Genomic DNA, 15,048 nt, shown 5'->3' with positions numbered 1-15,048 from the left:
AATCTCAACAGTCTGAATTTCATGGTATTTCAGAGAAAAATGTACACAAAGAGCTTATCTTCTAACTACCATTCCTAGTCTAAAAAACATGCATTTTGTGTTTATATTTATATCCTTATATATATACATATTTATATTGTATATTTATTGAGTAACTAATTGTAATCTCATAAATTTTGGGAGTGACAGTAGCTCAGTCGGTAGAGTGGCATTCATTGACCCTCTGATGGCAGTGCAATTCTAAGTCCCACAGATGAATGTTGTCACTGTGTCCTTGGGCAAGACACTTAACCCACCACAAGCCCAGTGTCTGCATATACACTGCATATACCTTCTTGATGTAAAACACTTGAAGTGCCTTGAAGGTGGAAAAGCGCTTCATAAAAATGTGGCCATTTAAAGTCTACAGGACAATGGTGAGATCATCTTTGACATATGTTTGGCACTGAGAAACAGGTGGGAGGCAGCGCTGAAGGTGAAGAGGGTGACTAGGATTAGGAGTGAACACATCACAGGGAAAGAGAGATGCTTTAGAGATAAAGTCAGGGAATCAAGATTGGATTGTGCTTTGAAACTGTACAGCGGAGTAGAGCAAACACTATATTGGTGAGACATGCCTCCTGCAGGTGAGAGGAAACAGATGGCACTTTACTCTGAAATGGAGCTGTGTTCAAAGAAAAGAAGATAAGCTTAATGGATTGGTTATTAAATTAGACAAAGCAATTTAAAAACATTATAGCTCCAGCAACTTGTGACAAAACATTTTGCGCATTTAAAAACCTCTTCCTTTAAAGTCCATAATTTACTCAGATCCTAGTTTGAAATTCATCATTGTAAATACATTTGGGATGTAGGGTTGATCTAATTCGCTCGTGAGCAAGGGCATTAATCAGCAGCATCCAATCTAACCTCATTATTCATTTAAGTAGCTCAGGTCTTGGGTTAGTGTGCATTCATCTGACACAAACCCTTGAACAGCGGGCAGTGGCAAACAGACCCCGGTGAATTGCCAGCTCAGTTAGCAGCGGGAAAACTGTGCTCGGTTTGTGAATGCTGACATCCAACGGAATAAGTGTAATTGCCTCGTAGCAACTTGACTTGTATAGGCATCAGTATATGCTCCCACCTGACAGCAAGGTACAAAGGTCCGGCTCACTCAAGTGCCACAAAACACCTTTGGAAAACACATTTGGAGAAAAGGGTTGCCAGAGATGGACGTTAAAACAAAGCTATATAGAGACACAAACACAGCTCCAAATTAAGTGAACGCAATTATCACTGACAGCGCTACAAAACAGTCTGGCACTTTGTCTCCATCTAGGCAGCAGGTGGAGGATAACAGGGCAGACAATGGAGAGTTGATCAGATCACTTGTACAAGGGGAAAGCAGTTTAGTGGGTACGGGACAGAGCTCAAGACTGCATTTTGTTGTCAGTTTATATCTTGTTATCTTTATTTGCATTCGTTAGATAAAGAAATGCCCTGTAACTTTTTATCTTAGCAGCCCAGGTTAATAGAAAATATGGTACTAAGACTACACCATGTCAATGAGAGCTGGATATGAAGAAAAATCTATATATTTTTTCTCACATTGATCTATTTCATCATGCGTTTATTGACAGAGGACTCGCGCTACCTCTGAGTTAAAAAGGCCCAAGCAGATCGTAAGGTTAAGGTACAACGGACTGTATATTTACCTCAGTTAAAACGCATTTGTATTCATATTTTCAACATTAAATAGCACTATCTGTGAATTTAAAGGTTTGATATGTGTAACACTTTGTTCAGTTATTCTCAGCCCCAGTGGTAGAAGGTAAAAGTACAGTACAAGTAGTAAAGTAAAGTGCATCTATCTAAAAATTCTACTTAAGTACATTTTACAGTGGATACGTTTTACTTTTACTTCACTACATTCGAGAGCAGGTATCTGTACTTTCTACTCTACTACATTTTTAACTGGACTGAAAAGTAAAAAGTACTTCTCTTATGATTTGAGTGGTTGTTTTTATCATGTTCGTGGTAACATCCTGGCTAAAGTTTTCGAGTTCAAGCTTTATCTTTGAGCAAACAAAAATAAATACACAAAATACACAAGAAAAATTAAGAAATTGATTTGTATTGTGACTGTTGACCAAAATATGTATCATTTTTAATCAGTATCACTACATTTAACACAAATTAACACTTTAAAAATGTATTTTAAGAGTAAAAAGTACTCAAACAGGTACTTACATACTTTTACTTCAGCAATTTTTTTCACGTGATACCTCTACTTTACTACGGGAGGATCTGGAGGAAGTGTCTGGGGTGATAGAAGACTAAAAATCCCGGTTTAGACTGCGGCCCCTGCAACCCTGCCCTGGATAAGCGGAAGAAAATGGATGGATGGATTGACTGCACTTTTGCTCTTACTTGAGCAACTTTTTAGCTCTGTATCTGTACTTTTACTCAACAAAACTGTGTACTTCACCCACCTCAGCTTTATAAACACAAATACTGAAGGGAAGGTTGTGTAGCTGGACATTTAAGTTAGTAGAAGTCACAAAGACCTTCTAAACTATCAACTCCATTTAACAGTGCAGTGGGATTAGATTTCTTCAAAGTTAAATACACAGTGAAGAAAGAACACCCAAGAGTCATGTTTAGGAGGAGAATAAAAGCAGGTTGGATGCCTTTAAACCTTTCCGGCAGATGCTCGGAGACTATAGTGGCTCACCTGAGAAAAATCCCTTTCGATAAGAACATTAAAACAATCTTAAAGTCAAGGCTGCCGTAATTCATGTGTGATTACCTTGCAATATAAAACTCTCATAATACCCCATGATGTTCACAACAAGGTCACCGACGAGCCTCTTTTATAGTCACGCAGACGTAGACGTGTTTATATTGTGTACAAAATGGTGGTTTTCGAGTATAAAGTAAATGAAAAAATAACACAGCGGGTTAAGAGACAGAAACTGATTTTTTTTTTTTTTCAGAATCCACAAGCAAAGATGTAAACTTATCTATCTGAGGTATGCATTTTGTTCTGAATGGTACAAGAATATTTAAGAGGAGATGTTTTCTGCATTTGCCAGAAGACACAAACACAAAATAGGGGGCGCCGACTAGCCAGGAAAGTGTTTATACGGTCTAACCTTGGGAACAAACATGAAAGGGAGTCGGGTTGTCAAAAAAATAAATGAAAAATCAATACCGAGATACTAATCGATACGAAAAAGTTATGAAAGTAGAGCAGCTGGACGAGTATCGACACACGCAGGAAAAATATGATCAAAAACGATGAAATCAGACCTTTCCTGACTTGTTTTAAAATGGTTTTGCGCAACGTCCTAAGTAGTATAATGCCACATGATGATAGTAAAAAGCTACAAATTTGTATTGAAAATTACACGGTTCTTTCCGATGGAAGATCTTCACTTCAAATTCATGGAGATGTTTTGGATGGAAGCGCCTCAGTAGATACTTTATAACACCTGCACAAAGCTCACATTATTTGGGTTCATCCGGTTGTTAGAGGAATAAATCATTTTCATTTGTTTTGGGCATCTCCAGTGATACAGAATATTTGGAATACTCTTCGATCAGAGTTAAGAGTAATATTTAATTTACAAATGTCATTAAATTGGGACAAATTGTTTGGACTTTTATATCCTGTGGACACAAGCACTGAGATGGGACTTTTGTTTGGTATGTTGAGTTTAGCGGCACGGAAGTCAATAACTATAAAATGGTTAAATGCGGATCTCCCCACCCTGGATGACTCGAACAACCTGGTATACCCAATCTTTGTCATGGAAAGGATTACAATATACAACAGACTCCAAAAGGACAAATTTCATAAGATATGGGAGAAATGGAAATCTTATATTCTGCTTAGAAAACCAGAATTCATCTGATCCTGTGAATGTTAATTATGTGAGACTGTACACCCTCTTTTTTAAATTTTATTTATTTATTTATTTATTTATTTTTCTAACTGTTTCAATGTTGTTACGTTTGTGTCTTTTTTATGTTTCTAAAATAAAACTCTAGAAAAAAATAAATTAAAAAAAGAAAATGACATGGTTCAATTGTCTAAAAAAGCAAGTCATTATTATTATTATTATTATTATTATTATTATTATTATTATTATTATTATTATTATATGTATTTATTTAATTATTATTATTATTATTATTTATTTAATTTTTTTATCATCATTGTGGTATCAAAACTGGTCTCAAGTATCAAGCTTTTTCCTTGATATTGGGTGATATTGTAGTTCACTGTATAACATAAGTGACATAAACATCATCGCTACAACAATCAGATCCATTGACCCACAGGTTGGTGGTGAGATTCCAGCTCCCACAGATGAATATCGTCACTATGTTCTTGGGCAAGACACTTAACCCACCTTGCCCCTGTCGCCTGCGTACATTGGTGTATGTTAATGTCTGTGAATGGGTGAATGGTTCCTTGATGTAAACCGCTTTGAGTGCCTTGAAGATGGAAAACCGCTATATAAAAATATGACCATTGGCCATTTGAACATATTGTATTGAAACAGAATTTGAATTTCATGACAACACTATTCTAAATGTACGTTGAACTCGTCTGTCGTAGTAAGAAACGCCTATGTGCATGAATCGCAGTCCTAACAGTATTCATAATCACGCAGTGTCACGTATTGCCACGCTGCTAACTTATTGTCAATTCCATTAGCCACTACAGCCAATTGAATATGGACTGGAACATTTGCAAACAAGTGTCGAGCATACATACCAATCATGGACACCGCCACTTCAGTCGGTGTTGCATAAACAAGCTCTGAGATGCATTCAGGTACGTTCTCTCTAGATCCACTCGTTTGAATTGACCCTAAAGACAACAGCTCATTCAAAGACTAAAAAAAGGAGTTTAAAGAAGTCTGTTTATTACCAATGTTTCGTATTTAGAGGAAGAGTAAGTGTATTATGAATGCAGTTCACACATATTCTTACTGCGCCTCTGGGAATACAATATACGTGTGTACAAAAACAAAGATTTGGCGATACCGCAGCTAATATATAGCGTACGTGTAATTAATTCTCAGCCTGTTATCGTCACTGTTCTTTACATTTTTAATTAACATAAAATGCCTAAGTGTATTTATCTATTTTATACAGGATACTTGTGTTGAGGCACATACACACACACACCCACACACCCCCACCCCCACCCCCATACACACATACACACATACACACATACATACATACATACTGTTTTTATAATTTATTTAATTTAATTTACTTTTATTTTATTTATTTATCCATCCATCCAGGTAGGTAGATTGAAAACCAATACCAATACCTGATCGATGGAACAATCATTTTAAGGAGTCAATATTTATCATAAGGACTTTTTATTTGAATTTTTTGGTTGTTTCTTTTACAATACGATTAGATTTAAGCTGTAGAAGTTTGAATTCTGAACTTCTAAGACTCATTACTGAGCCAAACTAATTACTTAAGTGTTGCGTTCTGCTCGTTAGTTAATTCATTACATTTAGAACTGTTTTTTGGGGGGGATAATTCTGCTTTATGGTTTGGTTTGAATATTATCGTTTATTGTCTATATTTCCTTCAGCAAAATATCACACTTCAACATGCGTTATCGTGACAACCCTAGTGAATACAATTAACTTAAAGATTGTAGAGAAATTTCACATTCAGGTATCAATTATTTCTGCTATACACCTCTGAACAACATCAAAACTTATACTTAATCGTGAAAATAAAAAGTATCTTAGTTCTTGTTCCCATTGGCAGACCTAAAACGATTCCAAAAAGCAACCTAACCTACTTACAACAAACAGAAAAGGGGGCACAATAGAGGCTTATTAAATGTAATTTTTCAAAACACATCTCACAGGAAAAGAAAGGGAGAATAATAAGCATGGTAAAGCAGGGCTGAACTCTAATTGGATTCTACCTCACAACCACATTGCTACAATCACCCTTTCAGTGCCTGGATGTGCAAGAAAATGGCATCGTAAGAGCAATTTCCGTATGATTTTCACTGTAATCCTGCAAGTCTGCAAATGGACCAGGCAAAAGTAGTCACATTTTTTGGTCCAAACTATGTCGTATGTATAGACTTCAGTTCTCGCCTTTCCCCCAGAACAAACATATAACGGGAAGTCAGTCTATCTTTGATTTATATCTGGTTCAGTATATCTCCTCACCTACCAATTTAGCTACCGAGCATCTAGGGACCCGCTGATTTTGTAGGACCCATTTATCTGAGGTTTGCCACTAGGGAACGACTCACCTCAACCAATACACTCATAAAAATAGATCAAATGTAGCTGGCAGAAATCTCTATCAGGCAGCGTTAGCCCTTCAGCAACAATTAACAGCACAGCCGGCAATAACAGGCGAGGTATGGAGCAACCTATGGCAGGAACGGAACACATACAAGGGATTAGAAAAATAAAAATCCTCAGGCGTTTTTGTTAGGAACTTGCAGTGTGTTTTCCTAAGGGAATTTGTACAGCCCTGAACAAACACCCTAAGATTTGCAGACGCCATTAGATATTTTACATGGCAATCCTAATATTCTGAGGTAAAGTACTGAAATAATAATGAATGCGTAAGTGTCTACATTAAGCAGATAGCATCACTTTACTAGACTTTTTTGTCAGAGCAGAAAATCAACTGGCAAAAGCAGAAAACGGAACAATAGGCTGCATTCACGGTTTAGAATTTGAAGATTTCGTAATGTAAGATGGTGAGCAAAAGCCTACATAACTCTACGGGAGATTTTTGAAAGAAATATCCAAAATAATGTTCGGGATTGGGTCGACAAACTTGCCATATTAATCATGCAAGACGATGGCAGATGTGAAACCCGAATTTGGATAGGCCCAATAATTGCTGTGTTTCTGATGACACTGCAACATTCTATAGGTCAGTAGCCTGGCAAATCCAAAATGATATCTCTGCGTATTTTTTTATACAGCCTCTCGAGCCACCTCACCCGTCTCACCTCAGAGTTTGGTGCTTCGCTCATTCATACTATAGAAATCCTTGATGTTTTTCAGTCCCTTGTGATATTTTTCCCCCTCATAAGCAGCCATATTTGTTTCGATATGGACAGGCCACATGTTTCCCTCATTACATCTACGTAAAGCATTGGACAAGTGTGTATTCTGGATCCCGATTAAGCCAATAACAGATGGAATTATTTATTTAATGTTGTTGAAATGCATATTTTTGTTGCGTTCAGTGAGTTCTTTGGTCTAGTCCCTGATCAAAACTGTCAAGTCCAACATTTGTGCATTTGTGCTTTTGGATATTTCACCACAGTGGCTGCAATTTTTGAAATGCCATCATCCATCATGCAACAACTAAATAGCCTGCATAAAAACCGCTAACCCTGTAGTTTTGATCCGTACAAACATGTTCTAAAATGTGATTCTTGTATTCGTTTTCCAGTCTTTTTGTCACTTCCCCTGGACGCGTTTAAAATATGAACTTTGATAAAACCTTATTATTAAAACATAAATCACAATAAGATGTTTTTCCCAAATCGTTCAGCCCTAGTTGAAACGTTCTCCAATTGAAATGCGGGTATCATACCATGTAAATATGAATTATGCATTGTTTCGTGCGCCTTATCAGTCCAATTGATTAGAGAAAGCTGTTTAGCCTGCGTGACCACAAACTAAACATACAGTCCTACAATAGTAAATCTGCAAATTGAGTGTGTACAGACAAACAGAGGGGCGGAATCCTCATGAATATATTTATAGTGTTACTGGTGGTGGCGGCATGCATAAGCAGACTAGACCCACAGAAAGGGGTGAGAACCAGGGATCTCACTCAGTAAACAATCTTACCTTGTATATAGTTGTCATTGGGGGATTGCCTATTTTACGGCTCTTCTTATCTCAAAATAGGTATCGGCTTGGACTCCCTGTCTGCCCGTCACCAATTTTATCTTTGTGCTTATTCTTGCACTTGTCTGACCACAAAATTGACAAGCCACAGAGATGGGACTGTCCTTCACACATGGGTTTGTAAGGACTTTTGTGTGCCTTTTTCACTCCCTCAAAAGTCGTCCGTATAAATGAGCCATTAATCCACTCTCATAGGATGCTTTTTTCACTCTGCACTCTTTTTACGATTATCCAATGGTGTTTTGCATAATTAGGCCACTTATATCAAATGCGGGCAGATTCTAATGGAGCGCTAAGGGGACATATTTACTTTAATTACTACTCTGAGTATCTCTATTTGTTATCCACCCTCCCCACGAGACTAGTGGCTACATCAAGGGATAGAAGTTAGTGTGGAAACGGTGGCTGCCTTCAAAGGTCACAGCCTCCCACTGAGGAGTTAAGATAGCGTTTGACCTTCGAGCCCATTACTACTGCTCAGCCACAGTCACAGGGGAACACAGGGATAAATAAAAAAAGTCTCTTGTTTCAGCCTTCCATTTAAAGTAAAGGGTTCACCGGAACAGTGTGTAGTCCTCTACTTTTGGTGTTGCCTTTCTAGTTTCTATTACGTCAGGTGTGTATGCATGTGTTATTATTTACAGGAAGCTTTCAGAATTTCAGTCAATAGCCCAAGCCTAAAAAATAGTCTAAAGTGCACTTTACCACCGCAGGCTGCAGCAGTAGGCTTTTTACTCCATGGGAAGCAGTACAGAAAGAGAGAGACCTCAAAAACCCCACATGAGCCCACTGATCGAACCAGTCAGAGACCCTTCAAGTCAGTTGCGATTGAAAGATGGTGAGAAAAAAATGAAATATCTAGAAACTGCAACCATCCATTTTGCTGGACAATGGCGAGACTATAGAAAGAGGATGGAAACTTTTAAAAAAAGAAGAAAAAAAGCAGAATCAGTCTGCCATCGTGTCTGGCATTACTCATTAACGTCATCATTAGTCTGAAGCTTGTCAAAGGCCATTTCTCCTAAACTGCTCTGCATTCGTGAAAGCCGTACATGTGCAGAGTGACAGGTCTAAAAGAGACTCTTCACACTGGGGAGCTGCTCCTGAGAAACACGGGGTTAACGGGGGGTCCACCCCTGATGATTCATTTCATACAAAAATCAACATGACATGTGTCCATCACTGCATTTATACAGAGCAGCAGAGAGATTGTCTTAAAGTGGAGGAATTTCTCCCAGATGAAGTAGAAGAAATAACTTGTGATTTGTGAAAACAGTGGAAATAGTCATCGACATGGTGGTATAAAAGTGTTAGAGTCCACATTGGGAGTATAATAGCAGCAATAGTCTTATATTATTAACTTACTGGGAACGTTTTTATACGTAAAAGTCCTTCCTGCATGACTTTTTAATGCTGGCATTATTGGATTGACATTTCTGGGTATGAGCATAAGACATTGTCCCTTCCTTGTCCCAAACGGAAAATCACAGAAGTCTCAGTCACATCATCTGCCTCAACAACACATTCAAATGAAATGTAAAGTACTGCTGTATTTCTCTCTAATGGGACAAAATGGTCCACTAGCCTTGGGTTTACTGTGTTTATAAAATAGATCTGTATGTTTGGGAGTAATATCTGCAACTTTATACCACACCTGTTGCTGTGGACTTGAATAATTTATGGCTCTGACATGCCACTACAGGCTGTGTCCTCTTCTGTTTAAATTTGCCACATCAATCTGGTGCTGAGGTAAAGGTGAGAGCGAACACAGTGCAGTGGAGAGAGAAGGATGAAAGGATAAAATGTGAAAGTGTGTGTGTCTGTATGTGTCACTGCAAGGTCACTCTGGTCTATCAACAACAGGACGCCATAGCAACTCTGTCCTCTGTAGCACCACTTTTCTGCCCTTTTATGGAGCTTGGTTCAGCAATAATGTGCAATAATAACATGGGTGTCACCTATTTGTGATGGGATGAGATTTAGTACCACCTTTTTGAGGAATCGTCTTCAAAATATAGTTTGAAGTGATGGATTAGTAGATTCAGTACACACATCTAAACATGTACAACTGCAATTTAATGTATGATTTTCATGCTACAATGAGTCCTTGAGTCCCGAACCATTATAAATGAAGATAGTTGCACGCAATAAACCTAAGTTATTCCAAATACCAATGAGGAAAGTTATAAACTAAATAGAAACCAAAACAAATAGCTGGGATTTTGAGTATCACGCAATGGTTGATTCATTTTTTTAATCTAATTAAAACTGACGATGTGTTGAATATTTCATTTGTGTACTGAGATGTGTATTTACTTTAAAGTAGGCTTATTATGCAAAATCGACTTTTCAGAGTTTTTAACCAAGTTCTCGTTGTTTGGCCTTCTCATTGACCCTCTTGAATTTGTTTTGAGCGTTTTGTGCATGTTTGAGCAATCTTTAATCGCTTATTTTCCCAATCAGCCATATTGCCAATCAATCCCTGTTTTCACCACCACCTGCATACGCCCACTGCTCTGGACTTCGTTCTTCAGCAGCAGCATTGCCTAGTGATTTTGGTACAAATAAAAAAAAAAAAAATACGGCAGACTTTTTAGATGAATATTGCAATTTAAATTATGAATGATCCTCGGGAGTCATAGATTATAACTTTATAGCAGACACAAGCACAAAAAGTCTTGACTTGGACAATGCATAATGCTGCAGTTGTCCTTTCTAATGAGATGCTTCAAGTACAATGTCATACCAATACTGAACACACAACTATGGCCTTGATGGAAGCCATTACTTGCCAGTGTCATTCCGTCGGCAAGGGCATAGTGAATGCATATACATTATATGATACGCTATGAAGAAAATCAATGGGATTAAGGCTGGTATGTCACTTAAAAAGACAGTAATTTCATAAACACTCAGGCGTTCAGAACAAATACAAGCGTGACAACAAGGGATGACATAGGGAAGAGAATCCGAGTGGATGATGGAAAAAGAGGTTAAAATACGTTGCACCTGCAGCACCCAGCTGTGCAGTGCTCATTCTGAATCATGGCTCCACTCGGAGAGACTGCTTAGCGTTTCATTTGGAAAACAGGGATTTATAGCACCTTTGCAGTGTGTGTGTGACGAGGCAGGGCTAGGTGTGTACGGGACTTTATGGTGAGCGGAACTTGGCTCCCTACATGAGCATCTATAAATAAGGGAATCTCATTCGATTCCAAGCGGGCCACAGAGTAACACAGTGAGATTGCAGGTTTTCAGGAGACAGCTGGTTTAAGGTGGATCAAAGGCGTCTACATGCATGTGATTAGATCTTTAAAAATGAATTACTGATTCTTGCTACCCATTACCAGTAGAGTACCAATAGAGTTATTAGAAGACACAAAAATGAACTCATTCTACCTCACTGATTTCACAGTGAAATATGCAGATGCTCTACACAGATGCTACACCTCTCTGAAGGTGGAACAGGCAACTCATGGATTTTTACCCTTTCCCTAGACCACCATGTCCAGCACAGATAATGATGAGCATTATCCAAAACAGAAATTGATGAACCATACACAATGTTCTTCTGGAGAGAAAGCTGGCACATATGAGCAGATCTGAATTTGATTGGTGTTCAAACTCAGGATATTACAGGTGGCAGAGAGGAGCTGCATATTGTATAAGTGACAATGAAAAGCCAAGGTGATGGTGTGAACTCAACAATACAAAGACTGTATTATCACAAGGCACACACAAGATTGCCCTACAGGTTTGTATCAGACAAACTGTTAACCAAAAAAGTGCCACAGGTTGGGTGCCGCCCTTCCCTTCCTACTGATTCAAGTAGTATAATGTCACTATAAAAGGGGAGGATCACGTCTGACAGAGAATCTGGCACATAAAAGACTTAAAACTATAGAAAATCAAAGGGGGCAGAATCAGTTCAGCACCTATTATGGGGACACAGTGTGGTACTCATACACCTTTCTCAGGTGTGAAAATGAACTGATTTTTTTCAGTTAAGCATTGTAACATTTCTGGTGGAGGGCCATCATCTTGTTCCCATGGACATGTGATCGATGTGCATTGCCTGAAATGTTCCACAGTATGGCATTGAATGTATCAATGATGTAATTCACACCACACATCTTGACCTGTTGGTGTCACCGCCATAGAGAGTTTAATGGAGACAAGAAGCTGGCAAACTCTCCATCAGAAATGTTACATAGTGACTCTTTAGAGGATGAGCCTGCAGGTCAGACTATAGATGCCAGTTGGCCCTTGTAACATACACAGACACGTACCCAGCCAGACCCAGACAGTGAGAGTGAAAGAAAAGGAGAAAAGAGCAGCACAACAACACCAGACTTCCTCCAAATGAGCTGTTTTCCTGCCACGCTCCAGGGCTCCCTCGTCGTGGCCATGTTTAGATATAGGTCTCTGCTAGGTTATTTTAAAATTAGCTCTTTGCACTATATGCCAGTAGCAAACCTTGTCATGCGGTTCCCAAATAGAGATGGGACATTAAATCAGGAGTGAAGAGTATCAATTTACATAGGTTCACCTGCGACGTGGCTGACAAACACCATCCTCATTTGTGGTAAAAGGATTTATGGGGCAGTCATAGCCATGGTGCTAAAAGCTCCTTTAAGCCTCGCCAATGAATTAGCTATTATGGATTGCAACTTGTAAATGTTAACATAGCCACACTTCAGCCTGATAATACTGTCAGTCTAATAGCAGATCGCGTGAAGTCAATACAGGAAGCTATTCGGCATTCATTCATCGTCTTCCATTATGGCTCTGGCGATTCAAGAATGTAACAAAGGTAAGAAGACGCCACGTTAATCACTACATTCATTTTGTGCTATGAAAACTAGTGCGAAAGACAAGACTGACAAGATTTTTTTGTTTTTACATCCCTCCAGCCTAAGCTTTGAAGTTTTAATAGTGAAAATAGACTCTGAAAAGTGTGTCAAGAGAAAAAGGTAAGATACATTTTACACCCAAGCGTTAAATCACCTCACAACAACCCTTTAAAATGTCTCAAAGTTCAGTAATGTAAGAGCTTAAAGTTTTGGGTTTTTTTTGTTGTTGTTTTTTTAAGCCAGACACAAAAAATGACACGCAAGCTCACCGTGCGTAAAAGCAATCACTTTTCCATTAAATTCAACTGAGAGAGCTGGTACAGACAGCTGTTCTGAGTTACCTCGCGCTCACTTGGTACATTTAAGTCAGATCAAGCGCGCGCACGGCTCCATCACGTTGGGAATTAAGGCTGCTTTATTAAATATCCCTTGAGAGACCACCGCATCCACTGAGGGACACCGGGGGAGAGCGCAAGTCGAGGCGAGACCCACAAATAACAAGCAGCTATAGCAGCCGGTGGAGCGGCCAAGCATCCCCCCCTCACCGCATCCCTCTCTTCTCCTCCTCCTCCTCCTTCTCCAAGCGCCTGTGTGTGTGTGTGTTTCCTTCGCTCCGCTTCCCACACACACGCATACAGAACGAGCCGGAGAAACGCTCAAGTTGGGGACTGAGCAGAATATAGATGCGAAGGGAAGACAAGAGGCACTGGAGCCGTGATTTGCACATAGAATCGCTTTTATATTCCCGTTACTATTGCGCGCGTTCTTACTTGTCCAAATGTATTCAGAGAGCAGTCAGTGCCCCATAACGCGATGCCATGAAGGACGCACTACATGTGGAGAAACGGGGGAAACTTGGCTCCATACTATTACTCTGTGAGGATGCCTGAAAAGCAGCGTTGTCGCGAAGTAAAAAAGCAAGGAAAGTGTTTAGAAGAGTATTGCGCTTCACTCCAATGCGTAAACGCCATGTACTGTCTCAATCACACCCACACTCGGAACTCTTGTCCTACCTGGTGCGCGAGAAAAAACAACAGGATATGGACTCCAATCTCCATAGCGGTGCGTTGGTGAAATTTCTCTCTCGATTTGGAATTGACAAGACTGTTAAGGTTCAACACAGGGTAGTAAAGACTGAGACAGCTCTGTACATAATTCCAGTGTCCGAAGCGAGTGAGGAGAGGAATGCCTTTGTGCCGGTCTGCCAGCAGCTGCCAACTTCTCCCAAATACAACTGCAGTGGTCTGATCAGCAAAGCGGCGGATAGTGTGAAAGCGAGACCACGACCAATGGATTTATGAGAACGACAGGAGGGGTAGAGAGAGCGCGGAGGAGGAGAGAGAGGAGCAGAGCTTATTGAGTCTCTATCAAAGTCTATAATATTGATGAGGTCATTGAAGAAGTTTAGCCATGCAAATCATAATTTATAGCAGGTGTGAAGGATTTACGAACCTCGTGCGTTATCATCTGTCTCTTTTTTATACACGGCACTTTTATGATTGCAATACCATCGCTTCTAATCCTTTCCATTTTCATGTGATTTATGTATTCTGTCAGACCATGTTCAGAGCACTGATGTTTGAGCCTCTACCTATCCCGTGCGCCTTCAACAGTGAACGAACACAACTGCAGCCAGCGACGCCTGAGGGGCGCCCAGAGAGAGGGAAACTCCACTAATGAGGCTCCACATGGATATTGTGCGTTACACTAATGAACCAATGTACCCTGTTTAATATATGTACAAGAGTCTTAGGCATTACATGCTGTTACAATGTGAGCAGAGTGTGGATGGAGGCTTTTGCAATTGCAAAAAAAAAAAACAAAACAAAAAACAAAACATGCACACATAAAATTTGTGTTAAAAGTGAAAAGTAAAAAGCTATTTATACATTAGTGTGTGAAAATGCAATGCTTTACCTGGTTCAGCCAAGTCAATATTAAACCTGCTTGTCAATTTCATCCGGATTAATACTTGGACGGGAGTCCGATGGGAATACCAGGTGCCACAGTGGGGCAGCAGTGACTTTGCTGTGTCCTTTCACAAGATACTCACCCTGAGTGGTGATGGTTGGAGGGGCCAGATGGCACAGATTGGCAGCCTCACTTTTGTCACCGGGCAGCTGTGACTACAATACAACTTACCACCACTAAAGTATTATTAGTAGTAGTGAGTACTCACATAAAAAATATGTCATTAGAACATGAATATCTCATCCTGTTTGGTATCTCTGACATAAGCCTATATTTTTGATCCTATCCAAAAATAT

The 15,048-nt window shown here is 39.4% G+C and overlaps 1 protein-coding gene across 1 annotated transcript in view; it reads right to left on the bottom strand.

The window, feature by feature from the left end:
* The window catches only part of cdh13 (cadherin 13, H-cadherin (heart)), a 334,193-nt gene extending 320,161 nt beyond the window's left edge, over positions 1–14,032 (bottom strand). Inside the window, exon 1 of the mRNA XM_055222714.1 lies at positions 13,795–14,032. Within this exon, the coding sequence (XP_055078689.1) occupies positions 13,795–13,839 (45 nt within the window). The 5' untranslated portion in view covers positions 13,840–14,032. The remainder of the gene's footprint in view (positions 1–13,794) is intronic.
* Between the last annotated feature and the right edge of the window lie 1,016 nt (positions 14,033–15,048).

This window comes from Periophthalmus magnuspinnatus, chromosome 6 (genome assembly GCF_009829125.3).
Source record: "Periophthalmus magnuspinnatus isolate fPerMag1 chromosome 6, fPerMag1.2.pri, whole genome shotgun sequence".
NCBI lineage: Eukaryota > Metazoa > Chordata > Actinopteri > Gobiiformes > Gobiidae > Periophthalmus > Periophthalmus magnuspinnatus.
This window is presented reverse-complemented; position numbering and strand designations above follow the sequence as displayed.